A 21,777-nucleotide genomic window follows, 5' to 3' on the forward strand; every position below is an offset into this window, starting at 1 on the left:
AGCACAAACACGTTGAGCGAGTCTGATGGAACACTAAGCTTTATTTGGCTAAGCGTGAATGCAAATGAGCGTTAGTTAGACTTGGCCGTGCATGCGTTGGGTGAACGGGAGTTGCCTAGCGCATGAACACTAAGCTCTATTTGGACTAGCGCCTGAACTGGTGACCGTCAGCGTTTGTTTTGCCTCGTCAACTGTGAGCATCCAAAGTACGATTCAGTTACGTCATTGGTGGGTTTTTTTATTATGGCTTTTTTTTTCTTCTTGATGATTTAGCGGCAGAAAATTGGACAAAGGTCGGTGGTATTGAATTACCCGATGCGAGAAAAATTGCAAGAATAGAGCATGGCCCCTTTAGATTTATCTTTGCTAACCGCAAATCAAACTTCATGCTATGCATTTATGTAGAAATATTGAATAATATACATTATAATTCCTTCGCTTCCTCGTCAGTAAGCAGAAGATACTCTCGCGACGACAGTCCGAACGTGACCATGTCCTTCTCTTTCAACTCGACATACTCCCTCACAGGCACCTTTTCCCCATTCAATTGCGTTCCATTTGCTGATCCTAGGTCGTAGATAAACGGTGCTATTCTATCCACAGGTTCCCCGAACATCCCGCCCTCCTCCACCACAAGTCTGTACTGCAACACCGCGTGCTGTTTCGAGCAGCTCGGATGATCCAGCGGCACATCTGCGACAGTCCTGTCCCGACCAAAGAGATACGTGGGCCGCTGATCGAGAGTAAGGGTATCCGCAATGTCCCCGTCCTTGAAGACATAGAATCTATAGCTCTTCTCTGGCTTTCTGGCTTCGGGAGGTTCCGCATACTGTAAAGAAACACCTTTGTACAGTTTGTCGCCCATCAACGCACCAGACTGTTCATAATTCGGCACCTCTTTCTCTGGAGGCGGCGATCCCGTCAAAGATGGCGACCCTGACTTACGTCCCCAGCTGCTGCCGAACGTACGGTTCATGTTGTCGTTGATTTGTTCATAACGCATTGGGACCAAGTTGCCGTCCGGAGAAGCCGATCGACCACGAGACCGAACATCAATATCGCGTCGAGAAGGACGAGGAGGTCTATCGTCTCGATTTCCATTTCGCTCGTATCTGTCACGATCTCGATCTCTTCGACTGCTTCTTTCACGGTGTTGTCTCTCTGCATTTCTATTAGAATGCTGTGAGATTGTGGATCTATCCTCGCGAGTTCTTTCAACCAATCCTCTTCGAGACGGATGGACAAACTCGTCCTCATTTCTTCCTCGACCTTCTCGGCTTTCCTCATGACGCAAAGTCGACAATCGTCGATGATCCTTCTCCTTCTCATCCTCTCGATCCCTTTCGTTTCTCTCTGAGCGACTCGAATGGTGATGATGTGTCTGGTGAGAATGGTGTCGATGTTCTGTGTGTCTGACTTCGCGTCGGTCTGACCCATAACTGCTGGCCCTTTCGCGATCTCGCTGATGCCGTCGGCCACCATCTGCCCTCCGAGAACTCGGTTCTCGTCTATCCAATCCTAAATCTCGATCCATAGTTTTTGTGTCCATAAAAGCGAATGGAATCAGCATCTGTCAATAGACTGTTGCGTTGTTCTGTCGTCGCGTTCTTAAACGATAGGGCAAGGGTACAAAATGTTTTGAGTTCTAACGTATAAGCTGTGAGGCGCCCATTCAACCCTCTTATCAACCTATCCCGCGTTCAAGGCAGTCCGAATATCGGTACCAGATATCAAATAGACAGACGGACGAGACAATCACTATTTAGTTTGGACGAATTCGCGATTGAATATATTTCATCAACGTAGCAAAAAGATACTGTCGTGACGCACATCGAACTCATCTCCAACACAAAAAAACTTGTGAATTTGCAATAGAATTGAAGCCCGGAGTATGGCTGCTGACCATTCTGGTATGTGTTTTTGCTGACGGTCCTTGCATTTGTTTCATTTTATCGACGCTGCATCGTGGTTGTTGTTCGTCATCGTGTGGGGCTCCCTTTTCAGGAGAAGACATCGAGGTTTTTGGGATCAAAATTTGAAAATCGATCCCACGATTGTTACGATTGTTGGCTCCATAAATCCGAGACTAATAGTGAATAATCCAGGTAAAAGGAAACGAAGGGACTCGCGTGATGATGGATATTTGAAAAATGAAAGTGCAGTCCACAAATTCATTGCCATCCTAGAACAGTACGCATTGTTTGCCTCGCATCTTTTGAGCCCAGCACGGGAAATACTAACAATCCACAGGGAAGATCCAGCTCATGCGGTGTTGACTGCCAAAATTCTCCACCGGCCACCATCCCACCTCACCAGGTCACCAAAACGTACAAGGACAGAACCACCTGTGCGAATAGAGACTGATCCAGTCTCGATCTTGGAAAAATTCAGGTTAGGAGGATATCAAGGGTCCGACGGCACTTCACTCCTCGGAGACCTCCAAACGGATCTGAAAGCAGCTACGCAGTCAGTGATCTCGAAATTGTCCCCTACCAACGAACTCTACACCCTCGTAGACAAATTTTACTTTTACGCGGAGTCACTATTCGCCAAGGAAGTCGCCACCGAGAGTCCAGATGAAGCGAACGAGTCCGACGAGTCCGCTGATCCGTACGAAATCACAGTTCGCGGCGACGACAAAGAAGTGCTGTACATGGTGAGTCAACACGGCCCACTATTCTCATCTTTATCCAAAAAATCGAGAATCGACCCGCGTGAATTCGAGGTCCCATCGTTCTTTAATACGACAAAAATCGTGCCAATGCGTCCGTCGACGCTGACATCTCGCAAACTCGGTGTGCTATCGCCTTCACCGTATTACGCAGTGGTCGGCAGCGCGCCTGCCGTGACGGCAAAGCTGCGACCATTGTTGGCGGATTTTGTGCATCCTGTGAACGAACCTTTGCCAACGGCGAAATGGCTGCGGTATGGCGCGTACACGAGTTTCGCGCCGGCGAGAGACGAAGGTCATGTTATTGTCAGCGGAAGCACAGCAGCGGCGGTCTGGTATGATCGCTACCTCCGCAGACGACGCGCAGCTCAACAGGACCGCTCATCAGACGAAGACGCGGACGAGACAGCGCGGGCGTCACCGGCTGCCGAGACCCCGTCTGAAGCGCGTTCGACTACACCAGCTGCACCCGCACCAGGTTCGGAAGCGCCAGAGGGCGATACGAAGGAGATCGATCCTGCACTTGTCCAGGAATGGCTGACGTCCGACGCGGCAAAAGCGTTTGACGCCGCCACGCTGACAAACATCAATACCTGGCTCGCGCGATTGCAAGAGTTGCAACACAGCCGCTTCCGCACCCCACCCCCATCTGCACCGCTTATTATTCCGCCGCATGTATACCAGAACCCGCAACAACTGATGCAAATGCAACTCCAGCAAGCCCAGCAACAGCAATACTTCATCGAAGGCCCACCTGTGTCGGAAGAAGAACGAGAGTTAGTCAGAAAAGTGCAGGTCGCGCTGGCAGAACTGGTAGCTCAATTGCCGCCGTATTTAGTCAATGATGTCCCGTCAGGATTGATCCCTACACTTGCCAAAAATACAGTCGGGAGTTTACCGCCGGATAATTCTGATTTACCAATGGTGCAGGCCCCTGTTCCGCAGGGTAGTGGCAGCAGGCGCCGTAGGTAGCTGTATAGTGAATGTATTTTTATATGTAACGATAGTAGTGAATTGCACGGCGCTCTCATGTTTATTCAGTATAATATCTGGTAATAATAGATTTATTTACGTACTAACTCACTATATCGATAACACGTCAGACTAATGTACATTATAATCACTACTAAGATACACTATATCAATCACACGCCCTCAAGAATAATTAAAAATACAAGACATTCTAATTCCGAGACCGCGCGAAAGTTCTTATGTCTGTAATATACACAAATATACACACCTCCCCTGTCCAAAACAATACATACCACTCTCGCATAAAATTACAGACCACCAGACAAACCAACATTATGATAAGCATACATCAATAAAAATCACTAAATAATTAACGGATCTCACGTATCGTACACAACTCAAGATTATAAACGTAGGCTATCGCTCACTTACAAAAGAATGGCCACGTACAAGGATACAAGCGTCCCAATCGCACTGCCAATGAAAGGGGCGTTGTCCAAAACCGCCTTCACAACAGGCTCGCTCTTCACAAACGGCACGAATTGTTCAGCAAAATTGGCCCCAGTGACAGTAGTCGTATCTGCAATGATAGTCTCTGTGGTATTCGCAAACTTGACGAAAAGCAAGTATGCAGCGAGAAGCTTCACGACATTGTACGTCACAGGGTCGAAACTGTGGCGCGCTCGCGCGGTGGAAGCTTTGATCATGGTAAAATTAATCAAATACGAGACCACGAGCGGCGCCGCGACGAAGTATGTCACCCAAAAGAAAAGCGGCTGCCAGAATGAGACATAGTTGGCAAGAATACGATAGTCCGGAAGGTGCACTGTCCTGGTAGCGATCGTTGGTCCGTATGGAATGGTAATCGAGCTAACCTTAACCGTTGGCGGAAGTGCGTGTCTGAGAAGAAGGAATAGCTCGTACAGTGCCTCGAGCTGGAGTACTGACCCTACGGTCGATAGCTTAGAGCGAGCGCGGTGTGTGACCTTCACAAAGCCGGAGGCCGACGTCTGCAATTGATCGGCAGCGATCTCCTTGCTGTTAGATAATGCACTCGATACACGCGCAAGCTGAGTAGAAACAAACGACGATCCGGATTCTATCGCCGCGACTGGGAGGTCCGAGATTTCTGTGGCCACTCCTACTACGATCGGCGACGATCCGTCACGTGTTGATGGCGACAACTTTATGGTGCGCTTCACATCCGGTCTGTCCATTAATTAGACATGAAAATTATTATTTCTAACGCTTACTTTGGTGTTTTCTGCACACTACGGCGGCGATTGTAGCCAACACTACCAGCAGGCCCTGGACTCGCGATCACTGTGTTGTAGAACGGCGCATAGCGTGGGTTCGCGATGAGCGTCGTCTGGTACTCGGCCAGATGCTGACTGATACGTGCTTCGATGTCGCTCTTAAATCCATCTGTGCTGAAAGCAGAATGTTAGCCTGATACCTTTATGTATAGAATATTATGATCCATGTTGATTGCAAACAAATATCACATACTCAACACCGAGATCTGTCGCGAGATCGACGAGGTCTTTCTTTCTGAGGCTGCTCAAGCGACGGTCAGCCATTGATTTTGCTGTTGTTGATTGCGTTGGAGATGGGATTGGCAAGAATGATGAGCGCGGAGCGCGACGGCGGCGAGGAGGTGCATCAATAACAAACAAAGAGCAGATTTCGTAAACAAACCAAACCCTGCCAGCATTAACAAGCCGGTTGCCTTAACCCTAACCCGTACACGTCTAGTATGTCACATGACGAGTTTACGAACCATCCTCCATTTGGGTAACGTAAGCCCTGACTGACCTGGCTAACCTTCGGCGCACCCTTCTAGCAGGAAAAACTAATTTACAAATTTATCGCCGTTCACATATCCCGAATTGGCAACCAAAGACTTTTAGCCAGCTCAGTGCGGATATTAGTTAGCAGGAATTATAGATCTTGTACTAATATACTCGACATTTGTCGGCAATGTACCCGCCGTCGTGACAGTCAACTTAATATTTTACGTTGCCTCTAACTGTCCCTTGATGAATACCTACGGTGGCAGCCGGCTTTGTTTGGATTCAGGTACCGGTATATTCAGGAAAGCGCCGTTCATACGACAGCTATCATGATTCCTGCGTCGGCTTCGGCTTGTGCGGACCACAGTGGCACGGTCGCCAGCACAATGCTGGCGCCACCTAGTGGTCAGCAACACACCGCCAATGACCCGCCATTAATACATGTGCGTAATATTCGCCGGAATGGGATAGGATGACACTAATTGTGTGAGCAGAACATGATTGCGGGTGGTCTTGGAGGCGCCATGGGGGATTCCTGCATGCATTCCCTCGACACAGTCAAGACACGCCAGCAAGGTGCTCCAAATGTCGCAAAGTACAAGAGTATGCTGCAGGCTTACGCGAATATTTTCAGGGAAGAAGGCATTCGGAAGGGCCTATACGGTGGCTTTGTCCCGGCCATGTGGGGAAGCTGTACGTAGCCTTTTTTTTTTCAGTTTTCCAAGGCGGTCGGCTATCGTAGCATTAAGACTGACGGTGGTGGGTTGTGCTAGTACCCGGAACAACAATTTTTTTTGGAACTTATGAGTTTACGAAACGGAATATGATTGCTTATGGAGTGCCAGAGACACTCACGCATCTTACGTCCGGTTTTGTCGGTGACCTTGCCGCATCTTGCATATACGTCCCAAGCGAAGTTCTCAAGACAAGACTACAACTCCAAGGACGGTATAACAATGAGCACTTTCATAGTGGATATAATTATAGAGGAACTTGGGATGCTATAAAGAGTGTAGGTTGTCATTTTGTGTGAAAATACGTGAGCGAATTGCTGATTCTGTCAGATCATTCGGATTGAAAGTTGGTCAGCATTGTTCTTCGGATATAAAGCGACATTACTTCGTGACCTACCGTTTTCTGCCTTACAACTAGCTTTTTACGGTGGGTATTCTTCATCTCGATACAATGATTGCGATATTTCTAACTAGAACGGCAGAAAAATTTAGGAGCACTTCGCAAACGATCATCGGATCACGTGACATAGGCAATACTGGAGAGCTACTAACTGGAGCCGCTGCGGGTGGTCTTGCAGGTGTTATTACGACTCCGATGGGTATGTCTACAGTGCAGAGAATTATTGATTTTTAGTGCTAACAATGGTCCAGATGTCATCAAGACTCGAATACAGACGCAGCTGGACAACGAAATGGCCGCTGCCGCATCCCCGGCAATCGAAAAAGTACGGCATTCACCCAGCGGTAGCACGGCACCGGGTCCAACTCCATCATCATCATCATCCACGAAAGGCAAGTTCTCAGTCACCCGAAAGCAAAACATGCACACGTCAGCGTCCACGTTTAAACCAGCGACGAACTTGGCACCTTCAACACCGCCTCTGGCAATAGCGAGGGAGATCGTCAAGATTAAATCCGACAGCATGCTACAAGCCTTGCGCACAGTGTACAAAGCGGAGGGAGTGAACGGCTTGTTTGCTGGAGTCGGCCCGAGGTTCGTTTGGACCAGTGTTCAGAGCAGTATCATGCTGTTCGTATATCAGAGCATACTCAAATCCCTCGATGGGGCGGCGGAAACTACTGTTGTGTTTTAGAAGCATATTTAGACGGCATTGCTACTGTTGTGTAGATAGAGTTTAGCAAGACAGTAAATGTTGTATTTTGGCGTTTTTATTTCCACACTTATAATAAGAACATATGACACGAACCTCGTTTTGCTTTTTCGTATACACAGTATGGACTAGTTCGCCTGCACCTTCAAAAATGAATTTGTACACAAGCTCATATAGCCACGCCAGCGTATGCATCCGTCAAATTCTTAAAATGAGTACGCTCCTGGTCGGCCAACTTCCCCTCCGCGTCCGAAATAATAGTATACACTAGCATATAATTATTATACAAAAACCGCTCCCGCAACGTCGAATTCTGTTGATGTTGTTGCTGCGGTGTGCCGCCGCCACCGGCCGTTATCTTGCTACTTATCTTTGTCAAAAAAGCTTCAAACTCATTCCGTAGTCGCACAATGGAGATAGATACCGGCTCCCGCTCCATGTCCTCAGGACTGAGCTCCAAAATACCATTCAAGAAGTTTGCGAACTTTTGAGTGACAGGGTGTGGCAACACCGATGAGACCTGTGACGATGACAGTATGGATGAGAGCCCACTGATAGCGCTTGACGTAACACTCGCTGCCCCGGCGAGCCTTTTAAAATCTTCACCATATGGCGCAGATCTGCCAGATAATTTTCGTAAATTATCTGAGTGTGCATCCATAATCAGCTGGAATCGTGGCCAGAGAATCATTTTTAGTCGATTACAATAAGCTTCCATGACGGGCACCTTCCGCCGCTGCAATTCAAATGCAAACAACTGAATAATTCTGATGCACAATAAAGCGCCAAAAGCGTCGAATGACGTCATTTCAAGCAACTTCTGGATGTACTGTTCTCCGAGCTCGAATGTAGGTTGGAATATGTCTTGGAAGAGCTGTGACTGTAGATCTGGAGATTTGAAACTGAAAAAGTCGACAATGAAAAGGTATTCCGCGCAGGCGTTGTCCATGAGTGCCAAGTTGAAACTACGGAAGCCAATCTCCATCCACTGGACATCATTGTTCTGCTCCGCCGTACTTTCCATCATAACTGAACTGTCGGTAGAGAAAACGATATTTATCCGCCGACCTAGAATCAGAGGATCACGTGTGGCATTGGCGTGCGGTGTCCGCGAAGATGGCAGTATGCGACTGGACTCGGTGCTTCCCAATAGCACCGAGCGATCCAGGCTCTGGATCTTGAGTTTCTCCAGAGCCTTGAGATATCTAGAAAAGTTGCTATGGTAGTACCACCTCATTGTATTGGCATATCCATGCGCAATGTCATCCGCAAGTTGTCGATTCACGTATGCTAAGAATGCATATAGCTGTCGGAATTTCAAGAAGACACTATAGAGTATGACTTGCGCATTAACGTTGGCTGCTCTCAAGCTCTTGATCTTCTCTACGAAGAAATCACGTATTCGCTCAACAGCCTACTCATTATTAACACATTTTCCACAGCTAGAAGCACAAAGTCATACCTTATCAGCGAGCATCCGTAATATCGGCTCAATCTCATTTATTAATGCAACCGATGTATTTATATTCTCCACCTCTGACTTGAAAAGCTCCATCCGCTTTAGTCGTGTTGACAAAATCTCAATAGTCGATATCCATTGACTGCCAATCTCGCCCTCGACGATATTGTGAATCACATATGGCGGAATGAATAGATCCTCTATCAATCCTGATAGCCGCGACTCTAATTCCTTTCGATTTTCTAAGCGTCGGTTCAAGAAAATAGATCGATTCTGCAGTGTCTCAATTTCAGACGATATCAGACCCAAATCGTGCTGAAAATGAGACAAATAATCCTCCACTGACGCTAGCACTGAATCGCATTTTTGAATCGAAATATGCAGATCCTTGAATCTCTCAATCTCCTCTTTATATTCCACTACTATCTTCTGTTCTCTCTCGCCCTCTTCTTGCGCGTGCTTTTCTAGACTTGCAAGATGTGCGAAGATGTCGACATCTTCTCTAATTGCTGATGCTATCTGCTCCTTAAACTCAGGGTCATCGGCGAGGCTGATTGAGATTTTCAAATCTAGTTCGGGAGAGGACGAGGAGGTCGAGGTATGTCTCCTTGATTCGAAATCCTGTTGCCTTTTAGTCTCAAGCAGAGTCTAAACAATCTTCATAACGGCTAGTATACCTCCACGTTAATATAAGAGCTCTCACTGTCCAACAGTTTCTTCAACACAGCCATTGACTGGGCGACCGCGCTCGCACTCTCGGCCGCAATCGTGGTGTCCTCTTGCTCAGTGTGCGTCGAAGCTCTCTCACTTGCTCTCCGTCGCACATTTTCTGTCGGTCTCGGTCGCTTCGGAGGAGAAGGAGGCGATGTCGAGTTCACAAGAATTGACGATGATCTCAGTGACTGTGCATTTGTTTTCGATGGCAGAGTCGGGGAAGGAGCTTGCTGCTGCTGCTGCTGCTGCTGCTGCTGCTGCTGCTGCTGATTCCGTTCATGGCTAGGAACGCGATGATTTCTGCGCGCCTGGTTCCAAATCTGCATGACTTAGAAGCAGCCACAGCAGTATGCCCACGAAAGCAGATCTCGGATCTAGGTTTGTTTCCTTGGCCGATGAAGCTGATACCTCACTACAATAGTGAGTTTAATGTGCGGCTGGAGTGATATAGTACAATACCCTTGCTACCCTGCTGAAGCTGAGGGACACGGCTCAGAAGCCACAACTTATGTCGGATGTCTACTCCAAGAACTATAACAGCCGGTGGTGCTTGTTGACATTTTCCAGGAGGAGAAATTGAGATGACGGCAGATTGAGGAGTACTTGGTTGGAACGGATGACGAATACAATGAGGAGCTTGACTGTACTTAATGAGACTTAGCCCTTCTCCAGCGATACAACAATTTTGCGTCTGATTATTGGTCTAAAAAGCGCTCTAATGCTCAACTTCGACTAAACATTTCAAATGCATATTGTAAGTTAAAACAAGATGACTACGACTGCGGAAAAAAAATTGCGCTACTTTCTCGGATAAACGCCAAGAACTTCAACCATGAAGACAACAAGGAAACCTCAATTTTACATATTAGACATGATAAATCGTACAAACATATTATTGCATTCATAATCGATGGAAAAGATTTCTTTCTAAAACATCCAATTTTATTCCTGGCCTGACACGAAAATGGACGCATACTAAGCTTTAACAACAAAACGAGGCCGGGGTGCCTCCTGCCTATCAGTTTAAAGAAGTCTCGAAAGCACAAACGATAAAGTGTAAACAAGTAGTAATTGATACATAAATGAAATATTACATATTAAACATTTAGGACTTTGGAGCCTCCTTGTAGCCAATGCACGCCTCCTCACCCATAGCGGAAACAATGGTGACGATCAAATCCTTGCCTTCGTCCCACTCAGCCTCGAGCTTAGAGCCGAGATCACCATCGGGAACCTTGACATCGTCCTTAGTGGCACCGTCAGGGGTCATAAGAGAAAGGAAACCATCGTCGATGTTGATCTAGATGCCCATTAGCTTAATTTGCACCTGTTGTAAACTCTGGCGTTACTCACGAGCTGAAACTCAGTACGAGTCACATTGGGAACCTCCATGTTGTGCGTAGAGGGAGAGAGATCCTCGAGCTTCTTCTGGGTGAAGATCTATATTGCACCAATTAAAAATCATTCCCTACAGCTCGGCAGAGGACAGTGTTCACATACGTCGATGGCTACCAAGTGGACTTTGGCGTGGCCGTGCTTGCCAGTCTTAGAGGTGGACATCTCAACGATCTAAAGCACGAAACGTTAGCATTAATTACTTCCCACAATCAGTAATCAAATCTATCTTACCTTGCAGGGACGACCCTTGATGACTATACGACGACAAATTAATTAACTACTGGCTCAAAAAGTAGGACAACACGGCCGCAGACTGCGTAAGGAGTCTGTAGTACCCTCCCACACAACTAGCACGTAAACCAGAACTTGCACATACCGACGTGGCCGTTCTTGCGGAGCGCAGAGCACTGCATGGGGTAGGTGAGCGAAGCTCCGGCAGAGACCGACTCGAAGGTTTGATGCTATATACAACAGTCAATTCGTCACGTCTATACCATTGCCAGTCTCCTCGATTCTTGTGCGAACAGCACTCAATGCTCCCTTATTTTTGGCCCCAAAATGAAGCAGGGAAAGTGATGAGTTGAAGATCACGATCTACGGCGTATCGTCTCCTGTGGCAGCCAAATCGGAGCAAAATTTGCCAATTCACAACGCCATCCGAACTTATACGCATCGAATCCGCCAAAAGACAATTCAGAGAGTCAAAATGATACGTACAGCGTCGTCAGACATGATTGTAGGTGAGTTTATGGAAAAAGGACTGGAGGTTGGAACGAAAATGAGAGGCGTGACCGTGGGTCTGAAGAGAAGGAAGACTGAAAAAATGGAAAATAATTTTGTGGACGCGGAGCATAGACTTCTGGGAAACGTGACTTGTGAATTTGTGGTTGCGCTCAGAAACAGATCAAACTTCTGGGTTAGGGCACAAGTAGGTGCACCGTTGTTGTCACAAACCCAATTCGCACTCTGGCATTTGTGACTTGTGATTTTCAACAGAACTATAAGCTAGGTTCTTCTAATCCAATTGGCTACTAATCTCCACAAAACAAAATCAGCGCTTCCTTCGTGTTGTATCGTACAGTAAATAAAATACTAATGGAACATAATAATTTCTAATCACAGCTACACAGATTGCTCTTATAACTTAGACCTAATTCAAATAGAAATACAATACATATACTCATACCCTTGAAATCAAAAAAACTCATAATACAGGTAGCACATGTAAGCATTTACGACGCGTCGTGGCTCATATCATCGCCTGTGGATCTCTTGCTTTGCCGTTCCAGCTCATCGACTACAAAATTCTCGTGCGCTTCCAGCTCAGCCTGCACGTGCAGTTTGAATCCCACGATCTTCTCAATATAGTCGCTAATTCTCCGCTGCATCTGCTCTCGAATTAATTCTGCAGCATGTTGCACATGGTCGTATCTACAGACTGTTATTTTTTCTGCTATAGCCATAAATACGTTTGCACTTACTCGATAACGACCCTCTCAGCTCTCTGTTCCAGTTGCAGCCTGCCGTCCTGCACTCCAATACGCATCGCTTGAATCTTTCTCTCCAATTTCTCTATTTCAGCATGTGATGAACTGGCATCTGAAGTCATAGTCTCAAACGCTTCATCATAAGTTATTTTCGCGGCAGAGATTTGAGCCTCTAGAGTATCCAATTGATCTCGCTTATCTGCAAGTACTTCTGCAACTCTGTCGAGCAATGATTGTAAGCGAATAGACTCGTCCTGCGCTTTGTGAACTTTGGCAGCAACTTCCATTCTGAACTTCTGCAAGGCAGGGCGGACTTCGTGCCGGAGTTCCAGGCCGTCGAGGATGGCGTTCGGTCGTGCCCCAAGATTTTCCTCTGCCAAAGGTGCTGAGAGCGATATCTCAAAGTTCTTTGATTCTGGACAGTTTGGTGCTCCGGCCGGTAAAATTCCTATTCTGTATCCCAAACTGGTATACTTCTGAGCCGCAGTATCAAGTGAATCGAGTGCTTGCTGAGCCAGTTGTTCTTTCTCTTGAAGCTTTTTGGTAATCTCACTGGACTTGGCATCATTTGTCTGGATCGCCTTGGACAGCTGTTCTCGCTGACCAACGATAGCATCGATATCCGCAGGTGTTAAACCTTGGGCAGCAATCTTTGCTTCCAAGGATATCTTTTCTTTCTCCAGTGTGGTGAATTCTTGTTCCATAGCAATAAGCTCTCCGTTAATATTTTCTAGCATCGTTCTCCATTTGGTTTTTCGTTTCTCCATATTGTCAATATACTCCTGAAATTTTGCCAAGTCGCTCTCAAGCGCTTCGCCTTTATTCTGAAGGGCAGCTAATGATGGCGTCGAATGCTCCATATCCTGTAATTCTTCTTCAAATTTTTGCTTCTGTTTATCATATTCATCTGTTGTGGTTTTTATAGCAGCTATTCGTTCCTCGAACGCTACTCGCATTTCATTTTCATACTCTGAGTAGTCATCTTCATTTTGTAGAAAGGCGGAATAAGACTTGGTGATGTAGTTAATTACGATCTGATTGAGTCCCGTATCTTCAGGTTCGTCTATGTCGTAGTCCTTGTTGTCAAATGCGTCGAAAGTCTAATATGCGATGTTAGTGATTTGCCACAGTAAAAGTCGGATCCCCATACCTCCGCAATTTCTACAAGCCAATATAACATTCCCAGATAAGCTCCCCAGTTCTGTCCACCCACAGCGACTAACTGACTCTTACTGAGAGTGTCAAGATAAGGATATCCGGCAATCTTCATCAATGGAATGACCTCGTTTTCTATACTTTTTGTAAACTTGTATCCAGGATCCAACCGGCGATAGAGCCACTGGAACATCATAACAAAGTCTTTTTGGGTTGGCGACTTGAGTGACTTTGGCGTGATCGAGTGCTTCATGTCCATCTCAAAGTTATTGTTGATCAGATATTCGTAGACGGAGTTAGCCATCATGTTCTGGTATGCCCGATCGCGTATCGGTCGGGTATCTTTCAACACCACAGCCGTACTTGAAGCAACAAATCCACCGCCTCGCCCACTCCCTGTCATACTCCCTGACTTAATTCCAAGTGTGCTATTCTTTCGTGACCCCGTCTGTGACGATGAAAGTCCACCACTCACACCATAAGTCAGCGTAGGCGCAGTACTTTGTTGACCTGGTGCGATACTTTTTCGAGCCGTACTTCCTCTTGCAGAGGCAGGTGCAACGTTCAAAGTATTTGGATTGGTAATTGTTAGTGCCGCCATTCCATCCGTCAAATGATTTGGTGCAGCTATGCTTTGACGGTGAAATGAGCTTCGTGGAACCATCGACTGGCGTGGTCCACCACTAGCCATCGAATGTCGCATACTGACAGATTGATGAGGTAAAGATGCTCGATTAAATAGTGTAGACCCAGACACTGCCCCAGCGGTGTTTTCCAGATATGCTGGATTATTTTCCCGATTGGACCTCCTGAACGCGGAGAACAAGTGTGTGTCCTGAGACATTTTCACAAGCAATTGTCAAAAAAGTAAAAAAATCGCAAATCCGGACACAATTAACAAATTTATGGATCCAAAACTTGTGCAATAAGTATGGGTCAAGGAGGTTAGCTTGGCTGCGTATATGTAGAGTGATGCGTTTTGCGTCAAATTGAGGTGGGCGGAACTTCGCGTTGTTTATCGTTTATTTACAAATGGCTGCCTCAGCAACGACCAACGGCAATGAAATGAGTACCAAACCCATCTAAACGAGAGCACTGCTCATCCCAATTTAAGGACGAAAACAACACCACATTAGGTATGCACCACCAAGAAGCCAATTCGCTTATCTACCAAAACTCGGTCATTGTTAGTCTGTACCTGCCACTATTAGTCTGTACAAGGCATTAAATGCCTTGCCAGCCGCTGGAAATCGTATAAATTGGCTATACACATCTGTCAATCTACGCATCAATATGCATGACCGAGATCGGCCGCTACACTAAGTCTGGAATTAGTCTATCACCATTTCTCAATAGAGCAATTCTAATACTAAATGATGAAACGTGTCGTATATTTATTCTGCTCTAGTGATAACGATAGTACAACTACGTCTTCCCTGTTGATATATAAAAACATCATTTATACAAGAACAATCGACCTCGAATACATCGTGAAATCCATTCCCTCCAATTGTAGCCAAAGGACTGTTGGCGATACGTTTATTTCAACTTCTTCTTTGGTCGGAGTTGGTTAGAGTGTCCGCACTTTCTCTTTCTGCAGTTAGTCGCACGCGGAGGAAGACGAGCGTAGCAAATCCGGCAGATTGACTTCTCGCAGTTGTACTTAGACGCGAGAGCTTTCAACGATGGCTCAATGATACCACCACGTAGACGGAGAACCAAGTGCAGGGTAGACTCCTTCTGGATGTTGTAGTCGGAGAGGGTGCGACCTGATGCAACAATGTTAGCCAGTTCCAACTATTATCCCTCGTATCCTCCAACTTCATTGGCAAATAAAATAAACCAGTCACACTAACCATCCTCAAGCTGTTTACCAGCAAAGATCAATCGCTGCTGATCTGGGGGGATACCTTCCTTGTCCTGGATTTTTGACTTAACATTGTCGATGGTATCGGAAGACTCCACCTCGAGGGTTATAGCTGCAATCGTTCGTTAGAGACATGTTTACGCCTACTCCTAATGTCATAATTACTCACTCTTTCCTGTCAGAGTCTTAACGAAACTATACACAACTAATATCAGCATAACTATTCCAAGCAACAATCAAACTGAAGTGGGCCATATCGTATTGGCCAGAAATAAAATTATACTGACATCTGCATCGCTATGACTGTAATATAAGTTTAGTCCTCAGATCAGCTTAGAGTGAGATGAAAATTTATACGTACCAAGAAATAATATATTACCGTGGAAATTGCAAGAACGACAGAAACGTACAAAAGAAAGTGTTGATAACAACGGACATCAAGAAAAAAATCGCAGTCCCATCGAAGGTTGAGCCCTAGATATGAAGCCCTAAGTACATGCCTTACCAACAGACAAGGTTTGATGCCGCACTAAAGCGGAATATTAGATACCTTTATGGTGTTTCCATCAAAATCAGCGCCGCATCAAGTTACCCTAGCCCGAAGAGCACCATTGTGCGGCTTTCCCATGGTGTCTCAGACAGTTTTTAGGTGTTATACCTGTAGGATATGTATGCATACTAGTATACATATCGAACTTCAATAACCAATCTGTACGTAGAGGGCTGGTAAAAGACGCCACGCGGAAAACAATATACGTCCGGCATAATCGTGCGGGTTAACCATAAAATCAATGCGATAGATGTGATGAATTATACATAATTACGAGTGTATGCTTAATATAGAATGCATTAAACCATGTATAATACAACTCTATCACTTTTGACTATTTGCATATTCGGGATGCAGTTCCGCCAAGATCTTCTTTAAAGTTGCTTCCGAGTCCTGCGGGTTGAATCTACCTTTGCCGATCTTCATGACCATACCAATGAAAAATTTGATCGCAGATGGCTTTTTTCCTGAAACTACCAGTTCGACTAGATCGCTGTGTTCCTCTAATACATTTGAGCAGATAGCCTCCAGAATATTGCTGTCTCCCATGGCGGTTAATTGGTACTGATCGATCAGTTCTGCGGTCACTCGATGGTCTCCCTGATTCTGAAGAAAATATTTTATGACATTCATAGCAATAATTTCTGACACTATCAGTATTACGGCCCATGTTCCAGCATGAACGCTAGCACTTACTGGTAATCGTCTTTTGCTTCTGGGCAATAATCAGGTCGGTTAGCCGCGATGGAGTTACGACGCTGGGTAGTATCTTCTCCTCCCCCGTAGGCACGATTCCGAGTATGTCATTAATGATCCTAAATTATTCATCAGACTCACCCGTATGTCATCACGTATTTTAGTAGTATACCAGTTAGCCGCGTTCTTTCCTTTGATATCAGCCTCCTCAAGAATCTTATAACTGGCATAATAATAATCTACTAAACCGTAGCTCAGCAGTGTTTGCGCATTGGCTAGATTCAGACAATGCGGCGCAGCGGTCAACTCGTCGATAAGTTCGTCTGGAAGTTTAGGTTGATTTTCGTGTGTCTTTCTAATTATATTCTAATATGTCTGTGAGATCACTTCGTAAGCAATGACAGTGACATAAGCATACCTCAGAAAGGATTAGCGGAGGCAATTCGGGATCGGGGATATATCGATACTCCAACGAACCCTCTTTTTCTCTTTGAACAGAAATATTGTGGCCGTCCCATCCTAGTGTTAACGACTCGATTGCCCTACCTTCGCTGACCTGGTTCAATTGTCTTCTGTACTCTGCGCGGATAGAGTAGATAATGTCATTTATACTAGCCAGGTTCTTTATCTCACACCTTTTGCCACCATTCGTAGATACATTAACATCCACCCGAATAGCACCAGACTGAAATTCACCAGTTGATACACCGAGATGCTTCATTAATATTTGTAGCTTATGAACGAATGCAGCTGCCTCCTGTGGTGTCTCCATATCCGGCGCAGTGACGATTTCTATTAAGGGATGATTGGTCCGATTGAAATCAATATATGTCTTATCCGAATCTATTTCATACACTGACTTTCCTGTGTCTTGTTCTATCTGAAGCTGTGTTATTCGTACACCGAGCTTGTCTCGGAATGTTATGCCGTCGCGATGTTGAAGCCACAAGACCCCATCACTCGCAATGGGGTCTATGCCAGTTAGCAATCAGATGCCAAACAATAGTCGCAATGGGGAATTTGTTACATACGGTAATATTGAGTAATTTGATATCCAGCTGGCTGATCCGCGTAAAAGTAGTGTTTCCGATCAAACATCGACCGACGATGGATCTTACAGTTGAGAGCCATCGCAGCCTTCAACGCCAGTAGTACTGCGTGTTTATTTAAAATCTATGATGTTAGACTCCTGACATCATTGTATTAATAACAGAACGTACAGGTTGCGACCCAGGTAGGGCGAGATCGAAATATGAAACGTGCTCGTTCGGAGTAGCTTGGAAGCTGGTCCTTGAATCTACACAGCAGAAAGTTAGCAATTCGTTTTTCCTCCTTACATTGTCTTGCAGATTTGTCAAGACTGACTTGAGAAGAGCTTGGTCTTTGTATCCAGTTGCAGATGTATTTCAATGCCGCATTTAAGACCTACGTAGGAATCTTTAACTGTCGTTGAAGCCCACCGTTTCGCAGCTCCGAAGACAGTCAAGTTTCTGGCCCCGAGTACACGGGGACATACGTAGATTCCCATCCAGACAGATATCAATGCCGCTGGAGCGCCTAGGTTGCGAGTTTACGCGTCGCGCGAAGATGCAATATATATCGTGAGATTGACGGTGGTTCATTGGGAGTTTACCTCCCGCGTCAATTTTTGAAGATCTTTAAACATTGCGAATGGCTGTGACTTCCTAATCCCGGCTGCACAATTCAATAATGGACACTCTTGCTCTCGGATGGGATTAATTGTAAGGCATTAAACGCTACATTCGACAATGCGCCAACGAGTCTGGTGGAGTTCGCGGCACTCATCCATTCACATCAACTACATTTCTCGCAAAAGTGCCTGGCGAGAACTTAGGGTGCGCGAGCGCATATCGCCGCCGAGATGGCGACAACAGGACGGATTGTGGGCGAATATAGACGACTATAAAAACGCAGATGTGTTGAGCCGAATACAAGTTGCACCGTATCCGGACGAAATTAACGAGAAAGTGAAGGAATACGTCACGTTTCTCGACGCAGTACGGGACAATGCGGAACGTGAGATTGCCCAGCAGCCACGATGGAAGCGGCCGTATCGGAAGTTTATTGTGCCTGGGCAGAATATCGAATGGAAGGCGTATCCGTGGTTAATTCGAAGAATACGACGGAAGATACAGTTGGCATTTCAAAAACGTGAAGGCGACAAACTCGTCGACCAGTATGGCCGAGTATTTACATCGACATGGCGCATTCCATCCTCTATCTTGAAAAAAACAAGCAAACCTCAGTGTATGCAACCGAGCTTGCAGTCGGAGGAATTTGTGCCGGGGGGTTGTGACATGGCCGGATTTATTCAACGCGAGAGACTGGTCTTACCGTCAAGGCCTCAAGCATCACAACAGCCAACTAGATACAAACTTATGAGGGCTGCATATATCGACGAGCTTGTGAGAATATTTTCGAATTCAAAACCGCCATCATTACCTGTGTCACCATATAACTCAAGAGGGAAATTGCGCCTGCTGGACGTCTTGTCTGGCAAGGTGGCTGACTTGACACCTCCAACAGCACCGCACACCGACCTCGTGAGTCTTCCGTCATATAGTACTTGGGCAGGGAATAGACACAATCCATCGTACTCGTTAGAGTGGATGACAATCTCGACAATGTGCATTCCGATTCGGGAGCATGATCATATGGATATATTCAGTCCATTCAGAGGGGAAAAATCAGGAAGAATGGTAACGCATGAAGTCCATTACCGTTTATCTCAGAAACGATACACAGTTGACGATCTCGATCGTTGGATAAGATGTGCTTCGGCTCCCACAGCTCACGAAGCATTCAAGGTCATGGAAGATGCAGCAGTCTGGCCCACATTCCTGATCAACTTTACACTTAACCGAAAGCTTACAAGAAACGGCACTATCAGGATGATGCGTGTAATCGCCAATCATTTTGGCAAGATTGACAAACGGTCGCAGATGATTGTTTTCATCAGAATGTCGCGTCATCTTGCCAGAATGAATCCTGGGATGCTTCCACGACTGTGCGACATATTCGTGAAGCAAGCAAATCATGTGCTACGAACTACATTCATCTACAACAAGCTACTCGCAGTCATGTCATTTCCAAAGAAGGCTTATCTACCGTCACGTGCAATAAGCATCATCGCGGCGCAGAAGGTTGTACTCTCGGATATGGCTAAGTGGGATATTACCCTATCGAGAATGGGTTACTTGTCACTGGCGAATGTTGTCCAGGCTGAATCACCAACAATGGCAGCTAGAGTGCTAGACGTCATGACTTCAAAAGGTTATCAACTGCGACGGTTGGGTATGACCATCAAGGCAATGCTTGGTATGAAACAGTCCGACAGGCAGTTGATTCCGTACCTCCCGCGCCAAGATAATACGAAAGATATTTTAAATATTTACCTAGCAGAAAGTGTTTATGATGCTAGCCTAGCCTTTGACAAAATCGCTGATAAAGATACGCTAGCTTGGAGCGCTCTATTAACCAAGATCAGCTCTATTAACCGATTCAGTGATGATCAAGCACTTGCAATATGGGATCAAATGCTCAAATCTGGCGTCGAAGTGAACACATTTATAGTTCATATCATCATGCGATCCATTACTAAGGTCGACAATGCGGTGAAAATCCTCAAAGATATTCATAAGCTCGGTATGCTTGTTACGTCCTCGATAATGCTAGAGTTTGTTCGGTGCTGTAATCGCGACATTGCGAATATAGCAGCGATGAATATTGCCAGACTCTTTGTTAGGCGTTTGCGACCGCGAGATCTGATGATTCGCAGCTTGATTCGCCATATTGAGCTCAAGAGAGCCAAGGCCGTCAGAGAAGGAATGAAGGAAGTGGCAGCAGCCCAATCGGCGGCAGTGGACTGGCAAACGCAGATGCAAACAAATACGACACTCAAGGCGGAGAGTCCAGATTCAGAAAGCTCACCGAAAGAGGAATTCGAAGCGATGCGGAGTGAAAGAAATCCGGCCCAATCATCGTATGAGCAAGGTTCATTTACATGGGAGACAAATCACTTGAAGCACGGTTGATTTTTGTAAATAGAAGGCGGATATGCATATGAGTTCATGTATAATACGCAACGATAGCCTTAAAGGTCGAGGCATTGCAGATGGTGTACGATAGCAGTTAGAAGTGATTTTGTTGTACATATGTAAATTGAATCCTATATATATCCGCACATCCTTGGATAAGTCTACTTTCGTCGTCCTTGCGCCTGCGCCCTCGCTGCTTGTTCCGCAGCCTTGGCGTCCTGCTCTACTTTTCGTTGACGAGCCTTCTCCTCACGTTCTTTTCTGATAATTGCTAATCGAGCAAGATCGGCTTTAGCTTGGTCTGTCTTTCCCTCAGCATGCAGCTTCCAGTACCGCTCCTTTGCAGCCGCGGCCTGCATTGCCTCACGTTCTCGCCGTGACAACTGAGTGCTTGGCTCCGTGCTAGGATTTCTATTGGGATTTCCAACAGCAATAGGTGGCGGAGGAGGGGGGGACTCTGACCGATCTACATGGACGCTGCCGTTTTCGCTCTCTTCAGACGAGGAATCGATGGAGGACCGCCGCTCCCGCCAAGCCGAAGCAGCCGCATCTTCTCCTTCGCCTTCTGGAACGATTACTCCGTCAAACCCATCTCCGTTTTCTAGTGGCCGTAATCCTCGGGAAAAGTGTTTACCTCCTATAACATGAGTTAGTGGGTGCCGGAGGGCGCGCGCCTTAAAGAGATAAGAACGGAACTGTACCTCCTCGTGATGGCTTTTTTGATTTCCCTCTTGGTGCCATAATCTGTATATGCCAAAGTTTCCTGTTTCTCGACTTGTAAGATAGGAAAGTGACTATTCCTTTATGCCCCTTCGAAAGCCTGAGAACTGTGTTTGAACGTTGGGACACCCTGCGGCAATCTGTGGAAATGTTGCAACTGGTCGATTAGAGTGCCTATTCCGAACCGTACGGCTCTATCTTTGAATATTACTCACAAAAAATCTAAGGTCTTCAAACAGAATACTAAATGTGGCGCGATTGTAATAACGGTGTGGCTCCAAAAAAATTTAGAATCAGCCACCTTAGTGACAGAAAAATTGGTTTATTTTGGCAGCACTAACGTCGCCGAGGCCGAGCCTCACTCAGCGCTTTGTAGTGTCATCCATCCATG

At 46.0% G+C, this 21,777-nt stretch overlaps 11 protein-coding genes across 11 annotated transcripts; 3 read left to right on the forward strand and 8 right to left on the reverse strand.

The window, feature by feature from the left end:
- Window positions 1–377: 377 nt before the first annotated feature.
- V1513DRAFT_443190 (SMAD/FHA domain-containing protein) lies at window positions 378–1,774 on the reverse strand. Its single transcript, XM_066897773.1, has one exon. The coding sequence runs from the start codon at window positions 1,568–1,570 to the stop codon at window positions 425–427; it is 1,146 nt and encodes a 381-aa protein (XP_066754011.1). The 5' UTR covers window positions 1,571–1,774; the 3' UTR covers window positions 378–424.
- On the forward strand, window positions 1,695–3,815 carry V1513DRAFT_413652 (uncharacterized protein). Its single transcript, XM_066895774.1, has 3 exons — window positions 1,695–1,910; window positions 2,106–2,190; window positions 2,251–3,815. Exons 1-3 carry the CDS (start codon window positions 1,892–1,894, stop codon window positions 3,641–3,643), a joined length of 1,497 nt encoding a protein of 498 aa, XP_066754012.1. The 5' UTR covers window positions 1,695–1,891; the 3' UTR covers window positions 3,644–3,815.
- On the reverse strand, window positions 3,697–5,300 carry V1513DRAFT_443194 (uncharacterized protein). The gene is made up of 3 exons (XM_066897774.1): window positions 5,153–5,300; window positions 4,897–5,073; window positions 3,697–4,852 (listed from the first exon to the last, which is right to left on the reverse strand). Exons 1-3 carry the CDS (start codon window positions 5,221–5,223, stop codon window positions 4,072–4,074), a joined length of 1,029 nt encoding a protein of 342 aa, XP_066754013.1. The 5' UTR covers window positions 5,224–5,300; the 3' UTR covers window positions 3,697–4,071.
- A 173-nt stretch (window positions 5,301–5,473) lies between these two features.
- On the forward strand, window positions 5,474–7,377 carry V1513DRAFT_443198 (mitochondrial carrier domain-containing protein). The gene is made up of 5 exons (XM_066897775.1): window positions 5,474–6,129; window positions 6,210–6,448; window positions 6,501–6,597; window positions 6,653–6,769; window positions 6,822–7,377. Exons 1-5 carry the CDS (start codon window positions 5,934–5,936, stop codon window positions 7,262–7,264), a joined length of 1,092 nt encoding a protein of 363 aa, XP_066754014.1. The 5' UTR covers window positions 5,474–5,933; the 3' UTR covers window positions 7,265–7,377.
- Window positions 7,310–10,095, reverse strand: V1513DRAFT_478826 (Sac2 family-domain-containing protein). The gene is made up of 4 exons (XM_066900284.1): window positions 9,915–10,095; window positions 9,419–9,867; window positions 8,745–9,362; window positions 7,310–8,696 (listed from the first exon to the last, which is right to left on the reverse strand). Exons 2-4 carry the CDS (start codon window positions 9,779–9,781, stop codon window positions 7,452–7,454), a joined length of 2,226 nt encoding a protein of 741 aa, XP_066754015.1. The 5' UTR covers window positions 9,782–9,867; window positions 9,915–10,095; the 3' UTR covers window positions 7,310–7,451.
- A 6-nt stretch (window positions 10,096–10,101) lies between these two features.
- Window positions 10,102–11,757, reverse strand: V1513DRAFT_443204 (translation protein SH3-like domain-containing protein). The gene is made up of 6 exons (XM_066897776.1): window positions 11,571–11,757; window positions 11,230–11,314; window positions 11,085–11,107; window positions 10,956–11,024; window positions 10,809–10,895; window positions 10,102–10,755 (listed from the first exon to the last, which is right to left on the reverse strand). The coding sequence occupies exons 1-6, from the start codon at window positions 11,583–11,585 to the stop codon at window positions 10,561–10,563; spliced, it is 474 nt and encodes a 157-aa protein (XP_066754016.1). The 5' UTR covers window positions 11,586–11,757; the 3' UTR covers window positions 10,102–10,560.
- Window positions 11,758–12,085: 328 nt separating this feature from the next.
- On the reverse strand, window positions 12,086–13,898 carry V1513DRAFT_378403 (HEC/Ndc80p family-domain-containing protein; the record flags this gene model as incomplete). Its single annotated transcript, XM_066894980.1, has 3 exons — window positions 12,086–12,284; window positions 12,335–13,440; window positions 13,491–13,898. The coding sequence occupies 3 exons, from the start codon at window positions 13,896–13,898 to the stop codon at window positions 12,086–12,088; spliced, it is 1,713 nt and encodes a 570-aa protein (XP_066754017.1).
- Window positions 13,899–14,865: 967 nt separating this feature from the next.
- On the reverse strand, window positions 14,866–15,863 carry V1513DRAFT_413668 (ubiquitin-60S ribosomal protein L40). Its single transcript, XM_066895775.1, has 4 exons — window positions 15,724–15,863; window positions 15,532–15,665; window positions 15,352–15,474; window positions 14,866–15,264 (listed from the first exon to the last, which is right to left on the reverse strand). The coding sequence occupies exons 2-4, from the start codon at window positions 15,578–15,580 to the stop codon at window positions 15,035–15,037; spliced, it is 402 nt and encodes a 133-aa protein (XP_066754018.1). The 5' UTR covers window positions 15,581–15,665; window positions 15,724–15,863; the 3' UTR covers window positions 14,866–15,034.
- Window positions 15,864–15,928: 65 nt separating this feature from the next.
- On the reverse strand, window positions 15,929–18,251 carry V1513DRAFT_443219 (GatB/GatE catalytic domain-containing protein). Its single transcript, XM_066897777.1, has 7 exons — window positions 17,974–18,251; window positions 17,829–17,905; window positions 17,640–17,781; window positions 17,027–17,580; window positions 16,781–16,974; window positions 16,609–16,727; window positions 15,929–16,556 (listed from the first exon to the last, which is right to left on the reverse strand). The coding sequence occupies exons 1-7, from the start codon at window positions 18,134–18,136 to the stop codon at window positions 16,237–16,239; spliced, it is 1,569 nt and encodes a 522-aa protein (XP_066754019.1). The 5' UTR covers window positions 18,137–18,251; the 3' UTR covers window positions 15,929–16,236.
- On the forward strand, window positions 18,177–20,814 carry V1513DRAFT_443223 (uncharacterized protein). Its single transcript, XM_066897778.1, has one exon. The coding sequence runs from the start codon at window positions 18,378–18,380 to the stop codon at window positions 20,661–20,663; it is 2,286 nt and encodes a 761-aa protein (XP_066754020.1). The 5' UTR covers window positions 18,177–18,377; the 3' UTR covers window positions 20,664–20,814.
- Window positions 20,746–21,693, reverse strand: V1513DRAFT_40615 (casein kinase substrate phosphoprotein PP28-domain-containing protein). The gene is made up of 3 exons (XM_066895625.1): window positions 21,602–21,693; window positions 21,368–21,543; window positions 20,746–21,303 (listed from the first exon to the last, which is right to left on the reverse strand). The coding sequence occupies exons 2-3, from the start codon at window positions 21,405–21,407 to the stop codon at window positions 20,828–20,830; spliced, it is 516 nt and encodes a 171-aa protein (XP_066754021.1). The 5' UTR covers window positions 21,408–21,543; window positions 21,602–21,693; the 3' UTR covers window positions 20,746–20,827.
- Between the last annotated feature and the right edge of the window lie 84 nt (window positions 21,694–21,777).

Source organism: Lipomyces chichibuensis, assembly GCF_038497645.1.
Source record: "Lipomyces chichibuensis strain CBS 12929 unplaced genomic scaffold V1513scaffold_12, whole genome shotgun sequence".
Lineage (NCBI taxonomy): Eukaryota > Fungi > Ascomycota > Lipomycetes > Lipomycetales > Lipomycetaceae > Lipomyces > Lipomyces chichibuensis.